This window comes from Cherax quadricarinatus, chromosome 53 (genome assembly GCF_038502225.1).
Source record: "Cherax quadricarinatus isolate ZL_2023a chromosome 53, ASM3850222v1, whole genome shotgun sequence".
NCBI classification, from domain to species: domain Eukaryota; kingdom Metazoa; phylum Arthropoda; class Malacostraca; order Decapoda; family Parastacidae; genus Cherax; species Cherax quadricarinatus.
The window spans coordinates 20,414,841-20,437,153 of NC_091344.1; the positions used below are offsets into that span (position 1 = coordinate 20,414,841).

General features: G+C 40.3%; 1 protein-coding gene across 13 annotated transcripts in view; it reads right to left on the reverse strand.

The window, feature by feature from the left end:
* The window catches only part of LOC128706416 (calpain-B), a 62,654-nt gene that overhangs the window by 22,813 nt on the left and 17,528 nt on the right, over nt 1-22,313 (reverse strand). For 4 of the 13 annotated variants that reach the window (XM_070096435.1, XM_070096424.1, XM_070096425.1 and 1 more), the window contains exons 2-5: nt 15,759-15,817; nt 15,151-15,359; nt 8,821-9,000; nt 7,183-7,252 (exon numbers count right to left, since the gene is read on the reverse strand). In XM_070096435.1, coding sequence (XP_069952536.1) covers nt 7,183-7,252; nt 8,821-9,000; nt 15,151-15,359; nt 15,759-15,804 — 505 coding nt within the window. In that variant the 5' untranslated portion in view covers nt 15,805-15,817. Of the gene's footprint in view, nt 1-7,182; nt 7,253-8,820; nt 9,001-12,504; nt 12,659-15,150; nt 15,454-15,726; nt 15,818-22,313 lie in introns of those variants that run through there. The other 9 variants (XM_070096432.1, XM_070096427.1, XM_070096434.1 and 6 more) reach the window with 8 other exon arrangements.

Genomic DNA, 22,313 nt, shown 5'->3' on the forward strand with positions numbered 1-22,313 from the left:
ATACTGCACCACCTCTCGGGGCCCTTAACAACAACAACCTGTGCACGCCAAGGGGAATTACTTGGTTCTATAATAACCTCCTTCAGCAGCCTCTGAGTTTCTTTCTCAATGAACATCCGATCCTCATAAGAATAGTGGCGTGACTTAGCTGATATAGGATGGCAATCCGCGGTAAGATTTGCAAACAGCTTTGGTGGGTCTACCCTTAAAGTGCTAAGTCCACAGACAACAAGAGGAGGCAGTTCACCTCCATATGTTAAGGTGACACTACCATGCAGCTTCTGAAAGTCCTGACCAAGGATAACATCAGAGCACAGTTGTGGCAGAATAGCTAAATGTACATCTTGATAATCCTTTCCATTAACTCTGAGATTTACCTTACAAAACCCTAAGGTCTGAATAGAGAGAGATGTTGATGCCATGGAAACAGTACCTGATGAGTGATGTACAGTCAAGGAGTGGTGTTTAACTAAGTCAAGATTGATGAAACTCTCTGAGCTGCCACTATCAATAAGACCATCTACTTCTGTTCCTTTGATGAATCCTTTCACAACTGCCTTTGACAGTGAATTTGGAGTAGCCGCAGAAGTCACTGTTGCTAGTGTCGCATGATCACTGGAATGTGTGGAGGCACTAGCTCTTGTTGATGCATTAGCACGACATACTTTAGCAAAGTGACCTTTCTTGTGGCATTTATGGCACATTGCTTCACGAGCAGGACACTTTGGACGTGGATGTCTTGAAAAACCACAAAAGAAACACACCGTACCTGCTGCTGCTGTCACTGAGGCAGGTTCCACAGTAACTTCATTGCAAGAGTCTTGGTCAGGAATTGCAGCACTTACCACTCAAGAAGGCTGAGTGGTACTGTATACTTCAGAATTCTTCTGGGCTGAATCTAGAGCTCTTGCCTGGTCAAAGGCAGCGGCTAAGTCGAGAGTTTTATTCTCCAATAAACGCTGCCTTATTATTGGTGATTGCAGGCCACTGATAAAAGCATCCCTGATGGACTCTTCACAATACTGAGCAGCTGTCACTGCTTGGAAGTGACAGTCCTTACCTAAAATTTTCAGTGCTTGAAGGTATTCCTCTAAGGATTCATCAATCTGCTGGCGGCGAGTTGCAAGGCGATAGCGTGCAAAGATTTCATTTGTAGGTTTAATATACTGAGACTTGAGGGTTTTGATAGCATCTTCGTAGGTATTACACTCAGAAATAGCCTCATATATCTTAGGTGACACAAAATTGATGAGCAGACTTAGTTTATCTAGATCTTCTTTAGGAAGGGCTCCCAAGAAGTTTTCGAAAGTCTTAAACCAGTGCTTCCATTCCTGAGCAGCCGTTGATAAGCTGGGGTCACAGTCTAGCCTCTCAGGTTTCAGTAAACGCTCCATGTTGTGATGTAGTCTAGCGCAGGATCACCAACAGGTAGCCCAGGATTCTATGTTCAATAAATTGTTGTGACAGAAACACAGACCTTATCTCTAGGCTTTATTGAACATAGAATCTTCATAGTACTTCTGCAACAAAATATAATGACTAGTACATCTAATAATGGCTTCTACAGGGATGGTGATGTCTTGCATATGTCAAGAGAAAAGTTATAACTACAGGCCACATATTTAAACTCACCGTGTAATCTGCATCACTAATATAGGGATAGTAGAAGAGAAGAGAATCACACACCAAGTGTTGGCGCCCATGACACACACCAAACTGTTGTTGTTGTTAAGGGCCCCGAGAGGTGGTGCAGTATTATCCTGCTACTGCTCCCCACAGGAGCAGTATCACTACAGTCATAACACCAACAAATGCAGTACTCAAGGGCAAATTTGTAGCATTTGCTCTGGCCAACATTCTTATCGAGATTGTACTAATAAAAATACACCCAAATGTGTCCTCTGCAACGGAAAACATCATGCTGTTTCTGCTATTTGTCCTGAAAGGAAAAAGGAAATGCAGAAAATTATTGAAGCCAAGAAACTGTCCACTTCAAAGAAGACCACTCCCCAGGCACCACCAACGATGTCCCAAACTTCCTTCCCAGCTCTGCCTGGATCAAGTGGGACTCCTCAGGTCTCTACCAATGGTTCCAATGTTTGGAATTCTGCCCCTCTTGGAGCGCCCCAATCTAACCCTCACCTACAACATACACAAACGCAACAACAAGGTTGTCTCATCTATGTCTCAGGTATCCACAGCCGGGGATATGACGAGAGCACAACTAATGTATATGATGGCCAAAGACATAGCAGGTGGTGACATTCAACTCTGCTCTCAGGTTTTAAATGATCTGTTAATGGCTAATGGGATCACTCCCATCACTATCTAGGCTGGAATATTGCTGCACTCTAACAGCACCTTTCAAGGCAGGTGAAATTGCCGACCTAGAAAATGTACAGAGAACTTTCACGGCGCGCATAACGGAGATAAAACACCTCAATTACTGGGAGCGCTTGAGGTTTCTAAACCTGTATTCCCTGGAATGCAGGAGGGAGAGATACATGATTATATACACCTGGAAAATCCTAGAGGGACTAGTACCGAACTTGCACACGAAAATCACTCACTACGAAAGCAAAAGACTTGGCAGACGATGCACCATCCCCCCAATGAAAAGCAGGGGTGTCACTAGCACGTTAAGAGACCATACAATAAGTGTCAGGGGCCCGAGACTGTTCAACTGCCTCCCAGCACACATAAGGGGGATTACCAACAGACCCCTGGCAGTCTTCAAGCTGGCACTGGACAAGCACCTAAAGTCAGTTCCTGATCAGCCGGGCTGTGGCTCGTACGTTGGTTTGCGTGCAGCCAGCAGCAACAGCCTGGTTGATCAGGCGCTGATCCACCAGGAGGCCTGGTCACAGACCGGGCCGCGGGGGCATTGACCCCCGAAACTCTCTCCAGGTAAACTCCAGGTAAACTATCCCAGAAAATGTGAAGGCTATTATGACCCAGCCTTCTCATAACAAGAAGTATGTACCCTACTCTACATCTAAACATAAACCTAAGTCATCCCTGGCCCAGGGATCGCCCACCTCGCATACCCAGGTTGTCAACTCCCCTCAACCCGATAAGTCAACACCTGAACATAACAATGCCCCAGAAATTGGTGCCTACTCTCCCGCTATTGAAGCTGATCCTGTTGAACCTGGAGTTTACCTGGAGAGAGTTCCGGGGGTCAACGCCCCCGCGGCCCGGTCTGTGACCAGGCCTCCTGGTGGATCAGAGCCTGATCAACCAGGCTGTTGCTGCTGGCTGCACGCAAACCAACGTACGAGCCACAGCCCGGCTGATCCGGAACTGACTTTAGGTGCTTGTATAGTGCCAGCTTGAAGACTGCCAGGGGTCTGTTGGTAATCCCCCTTATGTGTGCTGGGAGGCAGTTGAACAGTCTCGGGCCCCTGACACTTATTGTATGGAACTTTCCCAGGATAACTCACCTTGCCTACCTAATTTTCCCTTGGAGCCTCCACAGTCTCCCATTAACTCTCACGAGCCTCTGCTTCCTGTAACTGGGAATATCATACCTCCGTTTTCTGATGATGACTAACGATTCTAATGAATCTGTTAATATTACTACCTCTAGTGAAGATAATGGCATTTTTAATACACAAGCACCTACGCAGAAGTTCCCTCCTCCCCTTGACGAGTCCAGCAGGAATAGTGTGGATACCACACATGACACTACTTGCAGGCGTTCAGACCGCAGTACACGAGCGAAGTGCAAGAAATAATGGGGATTACAATTTTCCAACTTAATGTTCAACATTTCTTTAATAACCGTTACCTTCTTGAGGTTGAACTACATAATTACAATCCCGATGTTATACTTTTGAACGAGACAGCTGCAAGAGTTGATCAACATATTAAATTACGTGGTTACTGTACTGTGGAGAAATCGAGAGGACCCTTTAGTGGTGTAGCCATCTTAGTTAAATTAGGCTATACATTTAAAAATATTCATGTTGATGAAGATAACATTCTTGCAATAGAAATGACAACGTCTCATGGACAACTAGTGATAGGAACTGGATATTTTCCCCCGAGACAACAATATATAGAGTCAATTCCTCTACATAGGATATTAAGCAGAAATATTCCAACAATTCTAGCGGGAGATTTTAATGCTCATCACCCTGCCCTCTTCAACTGTGGAGCTGGTATTCCACTGGGTGACTTAAAAGGAAAACAACTCTTTAATATCATGACAGCTAGAAACTTGTCATTTCAAGGCCCATTCTTTAAATCGTACATTGGACCTCATCCAGGGACACCAGATATAGTACTGACAAACAGAGACTGTGACATCTTTCACTGTCGTATATCTCCTGGTGGAAACGTAGGATCTGACCATATCCCTGTTATAATACAACTACAAACTTCTCCATTTAGAATACCTGTACCTCCTAAACCCAATCTTAACACCCTAGGATTTGACCCCTTCAGGGCATTTCTGGGTGACGATGAAATTGTGTCATTGGAAAATCTACCTTCCACTGCAATTGATGATGCAATCAGGTCCCTGCATAATCGAATAATTGAAGCTACTAATGCAACTTGTCAATTAGCTTCAACAAAGATTTACCAACAATATAAACCTACTAGGAAAATTAGAGACAATTTAAGAAATTATCAAGCAGAATGTCGAAGGCATCTTCAAACGCGACAACCACCAGCAGCTACACTGCACCGATTAAGGCAAGAATTAATTAACATGATTAGTCATCACAAACGGGACTTATGGAAATTGCTAGTTCTTCAAGCTAATCAGTACAAACGTGAACCAGCAAAATTTTGGAGTAAGATCCGACAACTTTTAGGGGCAAAGCACAAGGCTCCTAACTACCTAGTTCATACCTTCACTGATGAGGATGATGAAGATGTTGAAATTAAACTTGACGATCCACAGGACCAGGCTAATTTGATGGGTGATGTATGGGAGAAAATTCTCTCCCACAATAACAGTCGTCAATTTAACAATAATCATTATCAGTTGGTAAATGAATGGAGAGATAAGAACTTGGATGATCTACAACCACTACCTTCCATCGATACTTCAACTCTTGAAGATACCCACCCGCTTACTAGACCTATTACATTACTAGAGATGAGTCAGGTTATTGGAAGAATGCGCAATAGAGCCCCTGGCCTCTCTGGAATAACAATGAAACAAATAAAGTTCCTCCCCAGAAATTGTAAACAATCTTTGGTAAATATCTTTAATGCCATCTTGGCCTCAGGACATTTTCCAGTGGTTTTTAAGACTGCTAGGATGATCTTTCTAGGTAAGCCCAATAAAGACATTCACCAACCTGGGAACTATAGACCTATATCTTTACTTGAAGTCACTGGAAAAGTTCTTGAGAAGGTCATTTCCAACAGATTGAACTACTATATGGAGTTTAATCACTTTTTTACTGAAAAACAATTTGGATTTAGAACACATAGAGGTACCAATCATGCAATAAATGTTATTTTCGATACTGTAGCAAGTCTAAAGCATCAGGGGAATCTTGCCTTAATTGCCACCAGAGATGTTCATAAAGCTTTTGATAGCTTATGGCATGATGGCCTTATATACAAACTCATTGACCCACCAGACCATAACTGGACTTTTCTCAGAGTAATATATAATTTCTTAACTCAAAGAAAAATCATTCCCACCTTTCATGGCAGGTCGGCAGAGCCTTTTATACCGACAGCTGGTGTCCCACAAGGTTCTTGTCTCAGTCCACTTCTGTTCAACATTTATGTGAATGACCTTCCTCAACCAGAGTTTAATGATACAATTGTGACACAGTTTGCAGATGATGTTATTCATGTCGTCTCATCAACTCCGGTAACAGGAAAATACAAGTATGAGAGAGTCACAGAAAAAATGAATATTGAACTTCGTCGAACATCTAATTGGGAAAAGAAATGGAGAATTACGACTAATCCTGACAAGGTCCTTGTTAGCACGATAGGATGTTTTGCATCAACAATTGAAGATAAAGAGGGTATCTCCATCAGAGGTACACCTGTAGCCATTAGAAACCCTAACAAGATCTTGGGATATGAAATAGACAGGCTGCTCCACTCAACATCTCATGTAACTAAAAAGATCAACATAGCCAAAGCCGGTCTTAGCAGTCTCTTTCGATTCAATCAAGCCCCTCAACATGTCAAAAAACATCTGTATAAAATGATAATAAGACCAATATTCGAATACCCTTGTGTCCCAATGTCATTAACAACAAAGACCAACATGCTACGGCTACAAAGGGTCCAGAATAGAGCTCTTCGCTTCATTACCGATACCAGGAGGAGAGACAGAGTTAAAATGGCAGATTTACACATACAACAAGATATTACTGCCATAAATGTACGCCTCGACACTCTAAAAAAGAAACAACTCTATTCAATGCAAGAACTATACATGCCAGATAGAGAACATCCTATACAAGTGGTAAATACCACGGATTATATAATCAATACTCCTCCTCACAGGACTCAAAGAATGACTCCCACAGAGGGTCTGTCGTTTTATACATAAAGATGATTACCATCGACCCATGATATTGAGCAACCTCCCTGATGAAGAAGATTGGGTAACACCAGAACCCTCCTATGTATACTAAGAAAATCATCGCCCCCAATTAGGGAGACATCTTATATAACAACCTAATGTAAAAATTATGCTATTTACCATGGCTGGACACCACCTGTAAGAGGCCATTGTCACGTAATTCTATAAACTGACCAGAAAATTATTGCCTTCATTGTCGCATAAATATCCGTTGTGCAATCGAAAAAAAAAAAAAAACAAAAAAAAAACAAAAAAAAAAAAACAATTACAACTTGTATAATTACTACCAATTCAGAGTCATGTACTTATATATCTGTTATATCTATGTGACTCTGATGGGTTAGTGTTATACCCCTTAAAGAATATCTTATCATTTCACATACACTTTTTAAATTACACCAAAGTGGTTGGGCCACTTACCTTTTATATCCTACCTCTCTCCCCCCTCCCACCCTTTTCCAATATTTCCATCCTTACCCATCCTTCTTCCTTACCCATCTTACCAAAGCTCTGTACATAAGAAGAAGAAGAATGTACCTAAAAGAAACCTACTTAGTGAAATCCGAGACAAAAACACTGTACTTTTCCAAAGCCAAGCTTCTAACACTTACCCAGTTCACCCTGTTGGATGTCAAAGCGCGTAGCACCATCAATGAAGAAGCGTGGGTTCTCAATCACCTCCTGAAGACAAGAAAAAGTGTTCAAGAAGTGCCAACGGGAAGGGATGCTATTTCGACGATTCAGAGCGATTTGAAGCATTTTCTGACATTTCAATTTTTATCTCTCTCTCTCTCAATATATACTGGAACAACTTATTAAATGTCACATCATCTGAAGATTCCTCTCTTCCCTCACCTTCCAAATGTATATTTTGAATAAATATTAACCAAGCAACTTAACCTTGCTAAAATATATGCAATGTAAAATAAACCAATTTACCCATGATTATTATTATAATCATGGGGAAGCGCTAAACCCGTAGGATTATACAGCGCCTGTGGGGGGCTGGAAGGTATGCAGACTTAATTCAGGGAACTGGAGCACAGATCCAATTCCACAGATCAAGAGCCTCAAGAAACTTCCCTTGAGGGGACCAATTTACCCAACGAAGTAATAATCAAAATAATTATGATTCGCTGTTTTCTTCGAGAAGTGGACACTTCAATGGTGAATGAGAATGATCATAAGCAAGTATCAGACAAGATAGAAGGTAAAGAAACTGACTTATGTACAGGCAGTTATAATGTGCTAAAAATAAATGGCAGTAATTTGGCAATTTTTTATATATTTTATTTATAAAGTACTAGAGCAATTTGGCTCTTCAGCCTGTTACACCTATTCCGTTTCTAACATTATCATATTTACACTATCATAGCTCAAATTAACCAGTCAGTGCATTTTTTTTACATTCTGCAATCCGTATGCATAATTCATTCAGTATCGTCGGCCGTAGGTGTCACTAAATTTAGACGAAACAGAAAATATCCCCACCAATTATACCGAAAGAGATGCTGGGTTCTTAATCAGACAAGCACCCGTGGGTAGTGTAGCACCCCTCTCAGAAAAGACCCACTACACTACCCCTTGGCACAAACTACTCAAACATAACCACCTTGTTAAGATGACACAGCATAGGAAGAAAGGAATTCGAGCGAAATTAAATAATGCTCACTAACTATTAGTTCCATAAATGTGTAGTTTATTTACTGTTTGGTACATTAATTATTAGTTGTATATCTTTATGAAATGATAAAAGATTGCAAGTAATCCATCAAAAGAGGAATCTCATAGGTAGCATTAAGGTAAGTATTTTCTTATGCTGATATTTGGCATTCACACCTTAGGCCATGGTTTTCATGCTAATCACCCATTGTTCTTATTAGAAATTTAAATCAATGGGTTTATAAAGAAGAATCCTGTAACACACGACTGCAAACAAATCGCCCGTTCTGTGACCATAAAATATTGATAAGATCAAAAATCATATTTTATCTAATACATTTCTCTAATATTTTAAGCAACTTAAAAGTTAGAACTAGTGCTAAAACCATGCGTAGTTTTAAGAAGACTTATTTATTAATCAATGTAAACAGTTACAGAAGGCAACCAGATTTTATCCAAGGGAAAGAATGGCAGCTACAATTCATTGGACCCACAGCCCTTCACCGGTATCATAGTACTGTACCCCTTAGAAGGGGCTAAATTTTATACGCGTTTAGAACAAGATAACCATAAATAATGTGGCTTACGTGAGGTCTCTTCCAAACATAGGATCTGCGAGTAACACCATTGAAGGCAATGGAATAATCATTGGGTGGAAATTCTGGGTCCTCGTATAGCTTCTTAGCTTTGAGACACTCGTCTCTCAGAGTCCTGAAGCCCTTCTTAGGTATCTTCAGTCCCCCTTTAACGATCCGGTTTTGAGTGTACTGTGGGGAAAAACACTTCTTTACTGACTCAGTAATCATTAATATCTATAAGTAAATCATCATACATAGGAAAGGACAATTTACCCTCGAACTGCTAAATTAATTTGCCATTTAACATGGTATACAGGTTGAAGTTTACTCCAAAACTAACACAGCAGCGTATATCCTAACCTTGTTAAATTAAAATTAATATAACTTAATACTACCTAACTTTTAGGTCAACCTAAATTTTGCAATATTAACACCAATAAAATATATTAATTTTATAATTCTCAGACTGCTTTTTGCATCAATAAAATTACTTCGTTTGATATATCGACCACTGTTTTATAAGCTAAGTCCGCAAGCTCTGTTCAGAAGCACAATACAAGTTCCTGGTTTTGATAACTGTTTAAAGTTTGTTTATCAGTCACCCATTTGACTGTCTTAGCAGCAGTTTTGTAGGTATTTTCTCTAGTGTGGTGGAGCTTAAGTATTGTGCTTATGGCTTTCAACAATGAGGATAAATTCTGTCACTGTAAATTTAATTGTGGGCTATAGGCCTTCATCCAATATAGGTTTAGCGTTTTTTATAATAAAAAAGTCAACATGCTAATTTTAAATATTGCTCGCCCTTGGGTGTTATAACCCGTTTGACAAATAGGGATTCGAATTATTAATATTAAACAAGATATAAACTCGTATGATGGCAATCTAGAAAATAATTACATATTTGAATTTGCGGGGGATGAGGTCGAACTCATGGTCCCTTCACTTTAAAGGGACCAAGAGTTTGAGGATAGGGATACAATGCATACGTGAATGTTTTTTACACTGTATATCCTGGCTTCGTGCTCGGTGTTATTTTAAGACTGATAATGTGATGGCAGATGTTGTCTCTGTGGTGCATTAAACTGCACTCCACGCTGAGTATTTTTGTCTTGCTTGTGTTCTCATTGGCATAGCTGCATTGTGAAGTTTGTCGGACTCTCTCTTAGCTTTTCTTACCGCTTGCCTTGTTTCTCATTTAGGAGATAATCAATACTCGGGTCCCAGCCCCAGAAAAAAAAAATCACTTATACGAAGCCCTCATCCGACCTCTTCAAACACACACTCCACTAGCATTCTCCTTTCCAGCAAACACCACCACAAAAGGCCTTGCGTTGGATAATTAGCACTAGTTGGCAGGACCTATCACCTACGAGTTACTTTATGGCAAGGCAAATACCCCAGCTCTAAAGATTTATTGGAAAATGTTAGCGACAGGCGGACAAACTGGATCACCACATGTGGACCATATTTCTTCATGAAGTAATCCGAAAGTCCAGAAATAACCAATTCTAATGTCTTTACTCAAGTTCATCTATCCCTATTTACCAGTAACTTACTGACTCGTTCGCATTAATTTGTGTTAATGGGCATGCAACGTTTCTGGAATGAGATACTGTGCTAGATAACTGACACTCCGATACAGGTTTTATGTCACTGGCCAATTCCTCTACGTAAGGGGGGGGGGTAATTGCCTGGGGACAGGGGGGTTTAGTTTATGGGGTATTATGGATAATACCATGCTATGTCACTTTGTATTAGGGTAGAATCGGGTATTGGTTTTGTAAACAGGAGATACCTTATCGTAAAAATTTTAAAGGTGTTTGAGTACGGTACTCTCCTTAAGTAAATTATTGTTTATCTTTGTACCTTATTGATGTACGATGTTAATAATTGTATGTACTCTGTATATGTACTGTCCTTCTAAACAAAATATAAAAAAATTCCTCTATGTTAGAACAAATATACTTGGCTGTATCTACTGCAAAACCTGAAGTCCCAAAAATCACACACACGGGTGACACACCCATTCAACCATCTTCACGCTCCTCCACCTATCCCTATCTACACAGCAACCCAAAAACTCGCCTTAGGTCTATGTTAACATGTCTGAACCCTGAGAAACTGTATTCATGTATATCTAGTTGTTAGCTGGCACATTTTTCATTTGCCCCAGAGTATCCCTGAGGTGACGGTCCTAAAAGTTGACTGCCGTAGGTGGCCTCCTGAGGGAGAGGACTTGAAAAAAAAGGGACCGCAATGAAAAAAAGCCACATTGGTGGGCTGTTTATAAAATTAAAAAAAAAAAGTAATATTAAAATTACTTATTTCCAGAAAGTAAAGTACACAATTATTACAAGAATAAGTGACATGTTTTACAGACTTAGTGGAAATCTCATGGGTATGTAGATCATTTCGGGCAATTTTATACCAGATTAATGTTACTTCATAGTGAACAACTGAGTTTAAAGTCATTGAATGTTATATGTAACAGTTTATAACATTATTTATAACAATACAGAATTAAATAAAATATGGAGTATAACACTGAGAGTTTGCTTTAATTGATATTTTAAGTAAGTCAGTTTATTTATGCACAATTTTACACAATTTTTGGATGATTACAATTACCTTACATAGTAATGTATGTGTAAATTATTTAGCATAACCCAAATGTGTCTGGTGGTGAGCAAATGACATGCAGCATTTAATGACTCATTAATGAGATGTTAAGATCCCTAACAAAGTCTTCTTCACACCTGGAAGTTAGTCGATTGTTGAGGATCACATCCAGAGGGAGGACCCGAAAAAAATGGAACTGTTGCACTTTCTAAGGTTAACTAACCCTTCAGGCCCTTCAGACGGGCACCTCGAGGCTGGTGAAGGGCTTTTGATCCAAGGAACTGGAGCTACCCTCACCTTCCTTGGATCAAACCTAATTACCTACAATTCCACAAGAGTTGTCTGCCCCTACGGGTTTAGCGCTTCCATATAATAATTGCCTTGAGGGCCCATAGATGTCAAAGTTTCTGGTAAGATTTCATTCAGACGGGAAAGGTGACCGTTTAATATAGTTCTCAACTTAGTCATATTTTGTGAATTGCTTCCTTAACAGCACTTAACACTTTACTCACATAAAACTAGATCCAATAGTAATTTTCAAACATAAATGGGTGGTGTTTGACAGCTCTGTTTTGACATGTGAAAAAAAAAAAAAAACATGAAACTGCATTTTGAAATAAGCATGGTATTCAGCATGTGAGTCAGGAACAGCAGTGTATACTCGCCGGTGCTGATTTCTTATATTCGATTTTCCAAGATTCGAGAAAAATTGGAAGGGGAATGATAGCGCTGCATAATACCAGGTGTTCGCCGTGGCTAGACTTACCCAGAAATACTCTCTCACCCCCTCCCCTCTACCCTAGCAACCCACACATGTGAACGAACACTAGTGAACATATTCTCAAAACACAGAAAATCCTGCTTACTCCATTTCGGCGAGTTTCTCGCCTCACTGAATATAATGTATATGAATCTGCACTGCGTTTTACTAACCTGCGCTGGTCAATGAACAATGTTTCTAGGATATATATCGAGATATGGAACGAAAGAAAACGATCTAAGTTAAGCTACTTAGCAGATAGTAACTCGGATTAGCTTTGAGCGAAACACAGAGGAACTGAAACAGGAAATTACCGGAAGTAACTTGCTGATTTTCCCACGATGAGAAATAATCATATGGTTCACTGTCAGGTGCGTTGCTTGTCTGCTGTCTAGTGCCGACGCTGCTGTCTAGTGCCGACACACGTACTGTGCCCCACCCCCGCCTAGTTACTGGGTACATCAATATCTAGAAGCAGGACTGTGTGTGCTCTTGGTGTACAGTTAAATTGTAATTGTTTTGAAAAGTTGTGTGCGGCAGGATGATGTGTAAATGTGGGATGGGGATACGTAAGTAAGTAAGTAAGTAAATTTATTCAGGTATACACAATACAGTTACATAGAATTATCATACATAGCAGCATATGTGTAGAGAACCTAGGATAACCCAAAAAAGTCAGACAGAGTGACTTATTTCCATTGGGGTCCTTTAATATATTCGAATATATTCGGAATCTAATAAGAAACATTAATATTGTATTATTTATTTACGCGAGTTTACCCGAGGAGGAAGGTGGTTCAAAATAAGTTGTATATGCAAGATTTTGGCTTTGAAATTTATTGTATTCTGGTTGCCCTTTATTTAAATTCGAGCCGTTTTAAGATCTAACTCACTATAAGGCTTTTAACAGTGAATACAAATAAATGTGGTATAAATATCAAATTTTGCTTCCAGTTTGGAGACATGCGACGCATATTCTCCCCCAACACACCCTAGACAAGGCAGTAAAGTAGTGGGATGTTTCAGGTTTTTAGCAAAATATTCCAAATTCTGTGTCTGTCTCTCTCTTAAAAAAAAAAAAAAAAAAAAAACTGCTACAAGATAATCTTCGGAACAGGTAAGATGAGCAAAGGTAGACTAACGCGGGTGGCAATAAGACGAGGGGCCAGATGTAACTAAATACCCAGATGAGTAATATAGACATAAGAAAGTGGAGAGCACTAGAGGACGACACGCGCGAGGCTTCATTGAAGGGATCACGGAAAAAAATTCCCCATTTCCCAAGGAAAACAGGTCAGGGTAGTTTGTTGGTGTAGAGGCTGTATGTCTCTACACCACCGGGATTAAACACTCAGTATATATAATGATCTACATCCCTCCGTGTATACACAATGCTGCATCAGTACATACACATGGAGGGAAACACCTCAGAAAATACACAATGCAGTTCTAAGGTTATACAAATTCTTAGATAGGTTAGGCAAAGTAAGCTATTTAATATTACGTAAGTTTGGCAAGGTCAGGTTAAGTTTGGTACAAAATGAAAAACTGGCATTTAAAAAAAACTACATAACTTTAGCCAACTGTTTCTCTTCAAGGAATGGGGAGGAAGTTAATCTTTGTGAACCACAGAAAGTAGGCCCCCACGCATCGACACCATGCCCAGCCCTTCTAGGGTAGGGTAGGTGCCTGAGCCCGAGCTTGCAGCTCACAAGCAAGCCATTCCCATTAGCCCCCTCGGGCGGGGATGGCAGACCAGAGAGGCCTGGCTTCCTACGAGCCCCGTGAGGGCGGGGAATGTGGCTAGGCCTGGGGACAGTTGGTCCCAAAGATGAGGGGGTACTAGTACCTCCTCCCATGGGAGACTTAAGTCTCAGATACTACCTATACAGGGAGCCAAGGCCGGGCCACCACTTGGAAAAGGCCCGGGCCGGGAGAATACCGGCAAATCAACAAGAACAGAAAGTAGCTTAATTAAAAAATATATCAAATAAGATGAAGCCAGCTCAAGTCAACCAATAGAGAGATAATAAGTGGGCCTAAGAGCAGAAACTAAAACTTTCAAGCTCAACTTGATTATTACACCTACGCAAACAGAATATTATAATCAAGCTGATTTGATTACTTTTTTACGCATACAAATGGAAGAGGGACTGGGCTTAAAAGTTCTGTCATCGAGAAAGCTACAGTAGTAATTATTTATATACACAATTAACGAAGTATTTTTTTTTATTTTATTTTATGATTTATCGTTCATGTAACAAAGCATCTTTCCTAGAATTTAGTGTACTTTTTTTATAGTGGCTGGAACCAAACCTAGTCTGCTGTATTAACTAAACTCACAATGGAATGGTGGAAGTGGTATAACCTGTCTTTTCCCACTGTATATAACGCATAACCACTTAAAAAAATTATAAGCATACCTCGCTAAAATATAAGGTAATATTTTTGTGCCCTAATTCATGACTGCATAAATAACTCATTACGATTGTAACCAGACATAAACATGAAAACAGTTCATTACCACTGTAATTTAGCCTTCAAAACTTTACGGCCCAGTCCCTGGACCCATCATGTGCCTCTAATATTTTGACTACCGCCCAGAGTGCATGAAGAAGCTACGAAACTCAAACTGCCTTTCATCTGTACGTCACCATTAAGAATACTTAATATCTAAAACAGGGACGAAAATAAATTCACAATGCATATGCATTATAATGAAAGAGACGCCTATTTCTCAATGTGCCAGGTAACAAAAGTTTACTGTTTATATGGCAGCTTGTTGCTGAGAAGCACTAACCTCTAATTCTGCTGAAATAATTGAAGTTGGGATAATATAGCATTCGAAGCCTACCGCTGCTGCTACACTGTTCTATCTACTATGCTTCGTGGAACGTCATGGGTAGAAGTATTGATTTTATGACTGAACATTAAAAGTACAGCTCGAGAAGGGAGCTTACCTCACTGGAGACCCGGCTGTAGTAGGTGGATTTCTGAAGGGAGACAGACTCAATGTCGTCTACCAAGTGAGTGTGACCATCTGCACCCGCAGCACCTTTGTAGCAGCGACAGTGTTTCTCTGCATCGTCCTGAGGCTTGAATACACTAGGTTCCTCTACCACCTCAGTCAGCGGCATCCTGCTCTCTATGATCCTCAGTTTACTGGAGCCTTGGTGAATATTACAAGTGAAGAAATTAGCGCAAGAGTTCAAAAGGTTATTGGTGCCATTATATTTAGTCCCAGCCAACTACTGCATTGTATCCTGAAAAGAATATACAGGTATGCTAGTAACCGACCATATGACATAATTTATCTATTTCACGAAGACTGATGAAAATAAATTATTTCCGTGTCACCAGAGCCACCAAAGTAATGTAGAGCAACAGCAGGATTTTAGAAATGGTAAGTCGTATAACAAACCATCAGAAACTAGTAGGCGTTTTTTTTTTTAATTTAGGTGTGAAACTTTTGTAAGCTAAGACAGATTAGGTCTTGTTTCTCCTTGAAGATACATTAGAGAATAAAGTCACAGTACCGTTGCTGGAAATATTCACCAAAGACCCGCACCTAGGAGAGGAACCTTATGACGACATCTCGGTCCTTCTTGGATCATTGTCAAATCACAACTGAGGCGAGAAAAATAGAGAAGATTACCCCGATTTTGTCTATTGTAAATAACTTAAATAACTCGTAACCACATACAGTCCACCACACATTAAAGTTTTGTGACTCGCTTCATAACTTTGTAAGCTCATTACTGTTGCTCTAAATTCAATAAATATTATAAATAGTTCATTACCAATATATTGCTGAAGAAGCACAGTCCTTGGACCCATTATGTGCCTCTATAACTCTGACTACGGCCTGAAGCTCCACAAGGGAGGTTCCTGACGCTGGTGAGGGGCTCTCGATCTAGGGAGTTGTATCTGTGCTCCAGTCCCTTGAATTAAGCCTGAATACCTTCATCCCCCCCAGGCGCTGTATAATCCTACGGGTTTACTGCTCCCCAATGATTATAATAACTCACGAAATCGTAATGACACGATTGCAAACAAACCATTACACGGTCGGGGATTGAACCCGCGATCAGAGTAGGTCGGTCTGAAGTTTTATAAATTTTATCGCGGGTTCTATCCCCGCCTGTGGTATGGTTTGATTATAATAATACGGCCTAAAGGCGGTAGAACTCCGCATAGCATATTCGAGGATGGGTTGGTTTACCTGACGACCATCACACATAATGGTTTTCTATTATACTCACACGGATGGTTGTCTTTATGTACCTTATTATACATTAAGGAGAGGTTTTAAAAATACCTTCCAGGATTCAGCTTCTCATCACAATTTTTCTTGGTGTTTTTAGTGTTCACTTCCTTTCTTTACTTTAATAAGACAACCTGAAGTAAAGACAGCAGTGCCTAAATGTCTGTAATAAGGTCGACAGACTTTTTGGATGTATATCAAGAAGTACATATAAGCAACAGAAGTTCCAAGATTATTCTAGAGACATATACATCATTTAGATTTAGATTATACAGTACAGTTCTGATTTCCACGTTACAGAGAAGACATGAGCAAATACATTAGACATTTTAATGGAAAATTTCAGTCCTGGGAACATGTTCACTACAGTGGTAGTGTACATGTAAAGGTGTAGGTAGGTTCGCCAGGACGGATCCTGGCCCAGGTCTTCATGCGGTGACCTGGCAAAAGTGATAGTGTACAATCCTACGGGTTTAGCGCTCCCCCTTGATTATAATAATAATTATAAAAATAATAGTGTACAAAAAAATCAGCATATATAGATATGCCGAGGCACGTGCAGGAATATAAGGGAAAAATCACAACTTTTATGTAAGAAAAAGAGTAGGAAGAAAAAAAATCAGTGACAAACTTTATCTAAAAGTTTGCTATTTTAATACAATATCTACACTGATTATTTTTTCCTGTGATTTTTTTTTCCTGTAGTTTTCCCCCAGTCATCGCTAATTTTACATCCTGCTGAGTAAACAAAGGATTGCAGTGTGTCTTAGTTTACATTGTTGAGACGCACACTTCTTGGTGTATAAATCCTGTAACACTGCCAGGTCTGAGGAATGGGACAAGAGGAAGGTGCCAACGGTCGTCAGACTAGTGAGTACTGCTGCTGCCCCTGCTGAAGTCTCCCACCTCGGGCCGAGAGACTTCGTTTCCTCATGTGTGATGCAGTATGACGGGAAAATCATATTGTGCGACAGAGTATTAGAGGAAAATCATCATTTGTGGTGGAATACAAGAGGAAAAGCCATCTATTGTAATGGAATACCAGCAGAAAACTGTCATGTGATGAATTAAGATTGGAAAACCATACTGCATCAAGGAAAAACACACTGCATCAAGAAATATGACAAGGAAACCATCATGCAGTTTAAATTGTGAAAGGAAAACCATCATACATGATGATATATTAGGTAAACAGTTCTTGCTCTAACTCTGCAATGTCGTATAGACTATGTTAGCCACACAAGGGAAAGGTAGTCTTGGATTCAGATAAATACTATATAATAATGGAAAGAATATACCACAGAAATGAAGAAACACAACTGGACAGGGAAACTAGCTATTTTCAGTGAATCACTCGACCATGAAATTAACACGAAGAGGCTTGCTAGAGGAAATAAAAATGACTGAAGAAAACTGTAAGAAAAAATGACAGAACATTTGGAGCCGACGACTCCAAGACAACACTGCAAAGTACACCATTCACGGAACTCAACCTCCGATCCTGCAATCCATACTCGACATCCTCAACGACAAAATCCACATCCACCACTCCAAAATGAAGGTACTGCACCTCACAAGAGCAAAATTCAACTCAGTCAGGAACGGCTAAGACAGCAGCACAGTCTAATCATCACTCACCAGCAACCCAAGTCCCCCAGCACTTTGCTATTTAGCTAAAGCTTGGGTGTGACTCCAAAACGACCCTGTTTTTCTAGACACCACTGCCATTCCAGCCATCTCCTGCCAGGCATCTGAGACCCAGCCCTACTCTACTGACTCTGCTGCCAACAGCACATCTCGCTCCAGCACAACCCCCTGCAGTACCTCTGCACATCTCGCTCCAGAGTGGTCGGGCCACTCACCTCTCATACCCCACCTCCTGCTCCACCCTCCCAACCTCTTCCAATTTTCCATCCCTGCCCTCCCTCTTCCTTCCCATTCTCACCTATCCTCAGGTCAGAACCTCGAACCTCGAGATAAAGTTAAAAATAATCATGAAAGCCCTTCATATGGAGATAAAAAAAAATAATGTCTCCTGAATTGACTGCAAAATAGCCTATGGAATGGGGCGGGAGAAGACTACAAGAAAGAACAAATCGAGAATATAAGAATAGAACAGTTTTGCTGGCATAAAGTATGATGTAAACCTAGTACATCCAGTATGCAATGTGGTGCTACTATGGCTTGTTATCTACAAACAAAAGATATCTACACCACACTTTGGCTTGATATCTACAAGGAAAAAATACGATCTACGTGTCATGAAGCTAGGTTGGTATGAGATCTACAACAGGAAAAGTAATAGCCTAACCTAACCGGCGCTACTTTGGTATCCGATCTACATAGGTTAGGTCAGGCTATTAGTTTTCTTGCTGTAGATCGCATACCAAAGTAGCTTCATGACACGTAGATCGCAATGTAAGTGTAGATATCATCCCAAAGTAGATTCATGACACGTAGATAACAAGCCAAAGTAGCACCTGCAATGCTTGATGCCATGGGAATAATACATTCATCTTTTTTCAACACAGAAAATTGACAGGAACTGAGCCGTTATTGGAGTGTGGATACCAGAACCATAGCAAGAGGCACTCAGGAAGAGAGGAACCACTTCATTAACAAGGAAATATTGTGTTATTTAATGGAATGTGGTTAGTGGTTACTAGAGGATATGTCCAGATGACAAATATACAAATACGTCTTCAGTTTTGTCTACCCACCCAAGGCAACTAGAGGTACCTGTGATTTGTTTCAAGGGTTTCTATGGAAGAAGTCTCCAGTCAACGTACCGTGACAAGCTGTGAGGAAAGGCGAGGTTTGGAGGAGGCGGATGATGGTGAAGTTTATGGAGGCATAAAGCTGCCTAGAAAAGTCTTATTACTGTACATTGTTGAGAAGAGAGAGTCAGGAAATGGGCCCAACCGAAAAGGAGAATCCTACATTGATCAACCCGCATCGTCAAACCCCTATAACCACATTCGGCCAGTACAGCCACCTACCCCTATTGTTCCTTCCTCAGCCTCACTCTCCTCACCCACCTACCCCCCTCGCCCTTCCCCCTCCCCAGTCCACCTTTTCCATAAGCCCTCACCCCCCAATGTAGAGGCACAATACATAATATATTTGTACCATTTAAACAGGTGATGCCTAAACTCTGTTTCTGCACAGTGTAACTTTCGGCGCCCATCTGTATTATTTTCAGCTGCTCTTGCTTATTCTCAAGTTTCATTTTTTTTTATCTACCTTATCTTTGGAAAGTTGGTTTCGCAGTACTGTGAGTGCACAAGGCAAAGTTATTTCCACACAGACGTATGGGATGGCACTTTTCTGAGTGGGGGAGGAAGAAATTTGTCTATTTTTAATGCTCTGATTTCCATATAAGTATCACGTGGAGCATACACTAGCACAGAAGTTACAACGGTATGAGCAACTAACGTAGGGTAATTTTTTTTCGATATAGCAAAATAAATCAATTAACGCATTACAGATGATTCATTACCCTTGTAACTTAGTCATGACTGTGACCAGTACACAAATAACCCACACATAGAAGAAAGGAGCTTACGACGACGTTTCGGTTCGACTTGGACCATTAACAAAGTCACTTGTTAATGGTCCAAGTTGGACCGAAACGTCGTCGTTAGCTCCTCTCTTCTATGTGCGGGTTATTTGTGTATCGTTCCAGTCACGGTATTGTGCCTTTTTTTCGTTATTTATTGTGACCAGATCTACCTGGAGTTCATTGCCTTTGTAACTTGTTCAGCTATCAAAACTTTGGGGTCCAGTCCCTGGACCCATTAAGTACCTCTGTAATCCTTTGACTACCACCCACAGGATTGTATGAGATGCATAATAAAGATATTAAACTAAAATTAAAAACAGATATCTTATAGCTTATCAAAGAATCTGCTCTGAAAATGTTCAGTTTCAATGTCCAGGGAAGTGAGGTAAGGAGGTTGCTGCCCTTCTTCAGACTCCATACCATTCCTTCTTAGGTAACTGAGGTTACTTAATAGCCTTATGCGTCGCATGCCCATCCTATAGAGGCACAGTTTGACCGTCGGTTATCCTGGAAACCTCTCATTACCTCGCTGAAGGCAACCTATCATAGCCGGCTGAACCTCCTTAAAAACCCTCGCTCATCTTTCATGGGGGGCTGATCACAGAACTCTCCTTCGACTACATTCTGCCCTAATTTTATCGAAGTTCGATTATGGCGGGTATCTCATGGAGAGACACCCTCTTCCACTCTGTAAGAATTGTCAGGTTCCAGTTTCTGTTAGACATATTCTGTTGGACTACCTACTATCAACGAGCACGCAGAATTTACCTCCAACGTCTTCAGACACCGCTCTACTGCCCTTACTTCACCTTCCCTTCTTGCTGATGGATCCTCCTTTAACCCAGACTCTTTCGTTGACTCTTTGACAGCAACTGATTTACTGCACAAACTTTGATGATGATGCTTCTAGCACTCCTCACAGCCCTTTCTACCGCTCCCTTTTGCTCCCTGCACTATCCCCTACCCCGCTGTACTGCATGACCTAATCATCCCTCTTCCTCTTACTACCCAACACCTCTACACCCTTCCCTGCTCTGTTGCGCTGTATGTTTCTTGTAGGTTTAGCGCTTCTTTTTTATTATAATAATAATATAGAGGCACATAATGGGTCCAGGGACTGGCCCCATTGTTACGGTAGCTAAGCAAGTTACAGTGGTAATGAACTATTTACAAGTTAATGAACTTGCAACAATCTTAATGCGTTGTTTATGCAAACATGAATTCAGTCACTATACGCGCGCGCACGCACACACAGGACCAGGAACTATGTCTCGACCCTTGCAACCACAAATAGGTGAGTGCACACACACGCGCCAAATATCCATCGACAAGTGCCTTTGGCAGCTGATAACTAACCTAAACATCGCAGTGTTTTATGATGTATTTATGATACCTAATATTTTAAATATTGCTAAAATTAGACAAGTTTAAGTTGTGAGTTATTTAGAATAGGCAGAGTGAAAGTATTTTTCCAGAATGGTTGGTAAGATGCCATTGTGAATAAAATACTTTAACATTTCTTTAATATTTGTGAGTGAGTTGTCTCTGAGTTCATGATTGTTTTTAAAGGATTCCAGCATATAATGTACGGAGGGTGTGACAATGGTTCCTGTAACAAAGTTTACAGTTACTGAGGTTTGTCAACTGATGGCACAAACTTTCTGGCACACAATCTGAGTCTTCAGTTACCTTAATGATGATCTGCTATGCCCTGTCTTTCCTTCCACAACCAGTCAGCCAACAGGTGGCTGACTGGTTGGAACGTACTGCAGAATGATGCATAAGAACATAGATGGGATAAAAAAAAAAGACTAGCGAGCTAAACGAGAAACTAGAATATAAGATATATTTGCAATTACTGAAATCAAGATAACATATGTGATTGCATATACAATGTTCCCTTAAAACGAATGCATAATATGAAGGAAAAGCAAGAAGAATTGGGACATTGAACTACTAATCTGGAAAAGTTGAGAAAAAGAAAATCCTAGACCACTATGGGCTTTCTGATTACAGACTAGTCTATTCCAAGTGTTCCTGTCTCCATGTGAGTATACTCTATATACAGTAGGAAAGTCTTCCTCTAGCCTCGGACGAGATTAAAAGACTTCAAGGGAAAATACTAAGATTTCGCCTTGAGTCTGCCTGAATATTTTTGTTCTTCCATGTATATATATATATATATATATATATATATATATATATATATATATATATATAAATATATATATATATATATATATATATATATATATATATATATATATTATTGTACCCACGAGCGAGTGGTATTGATC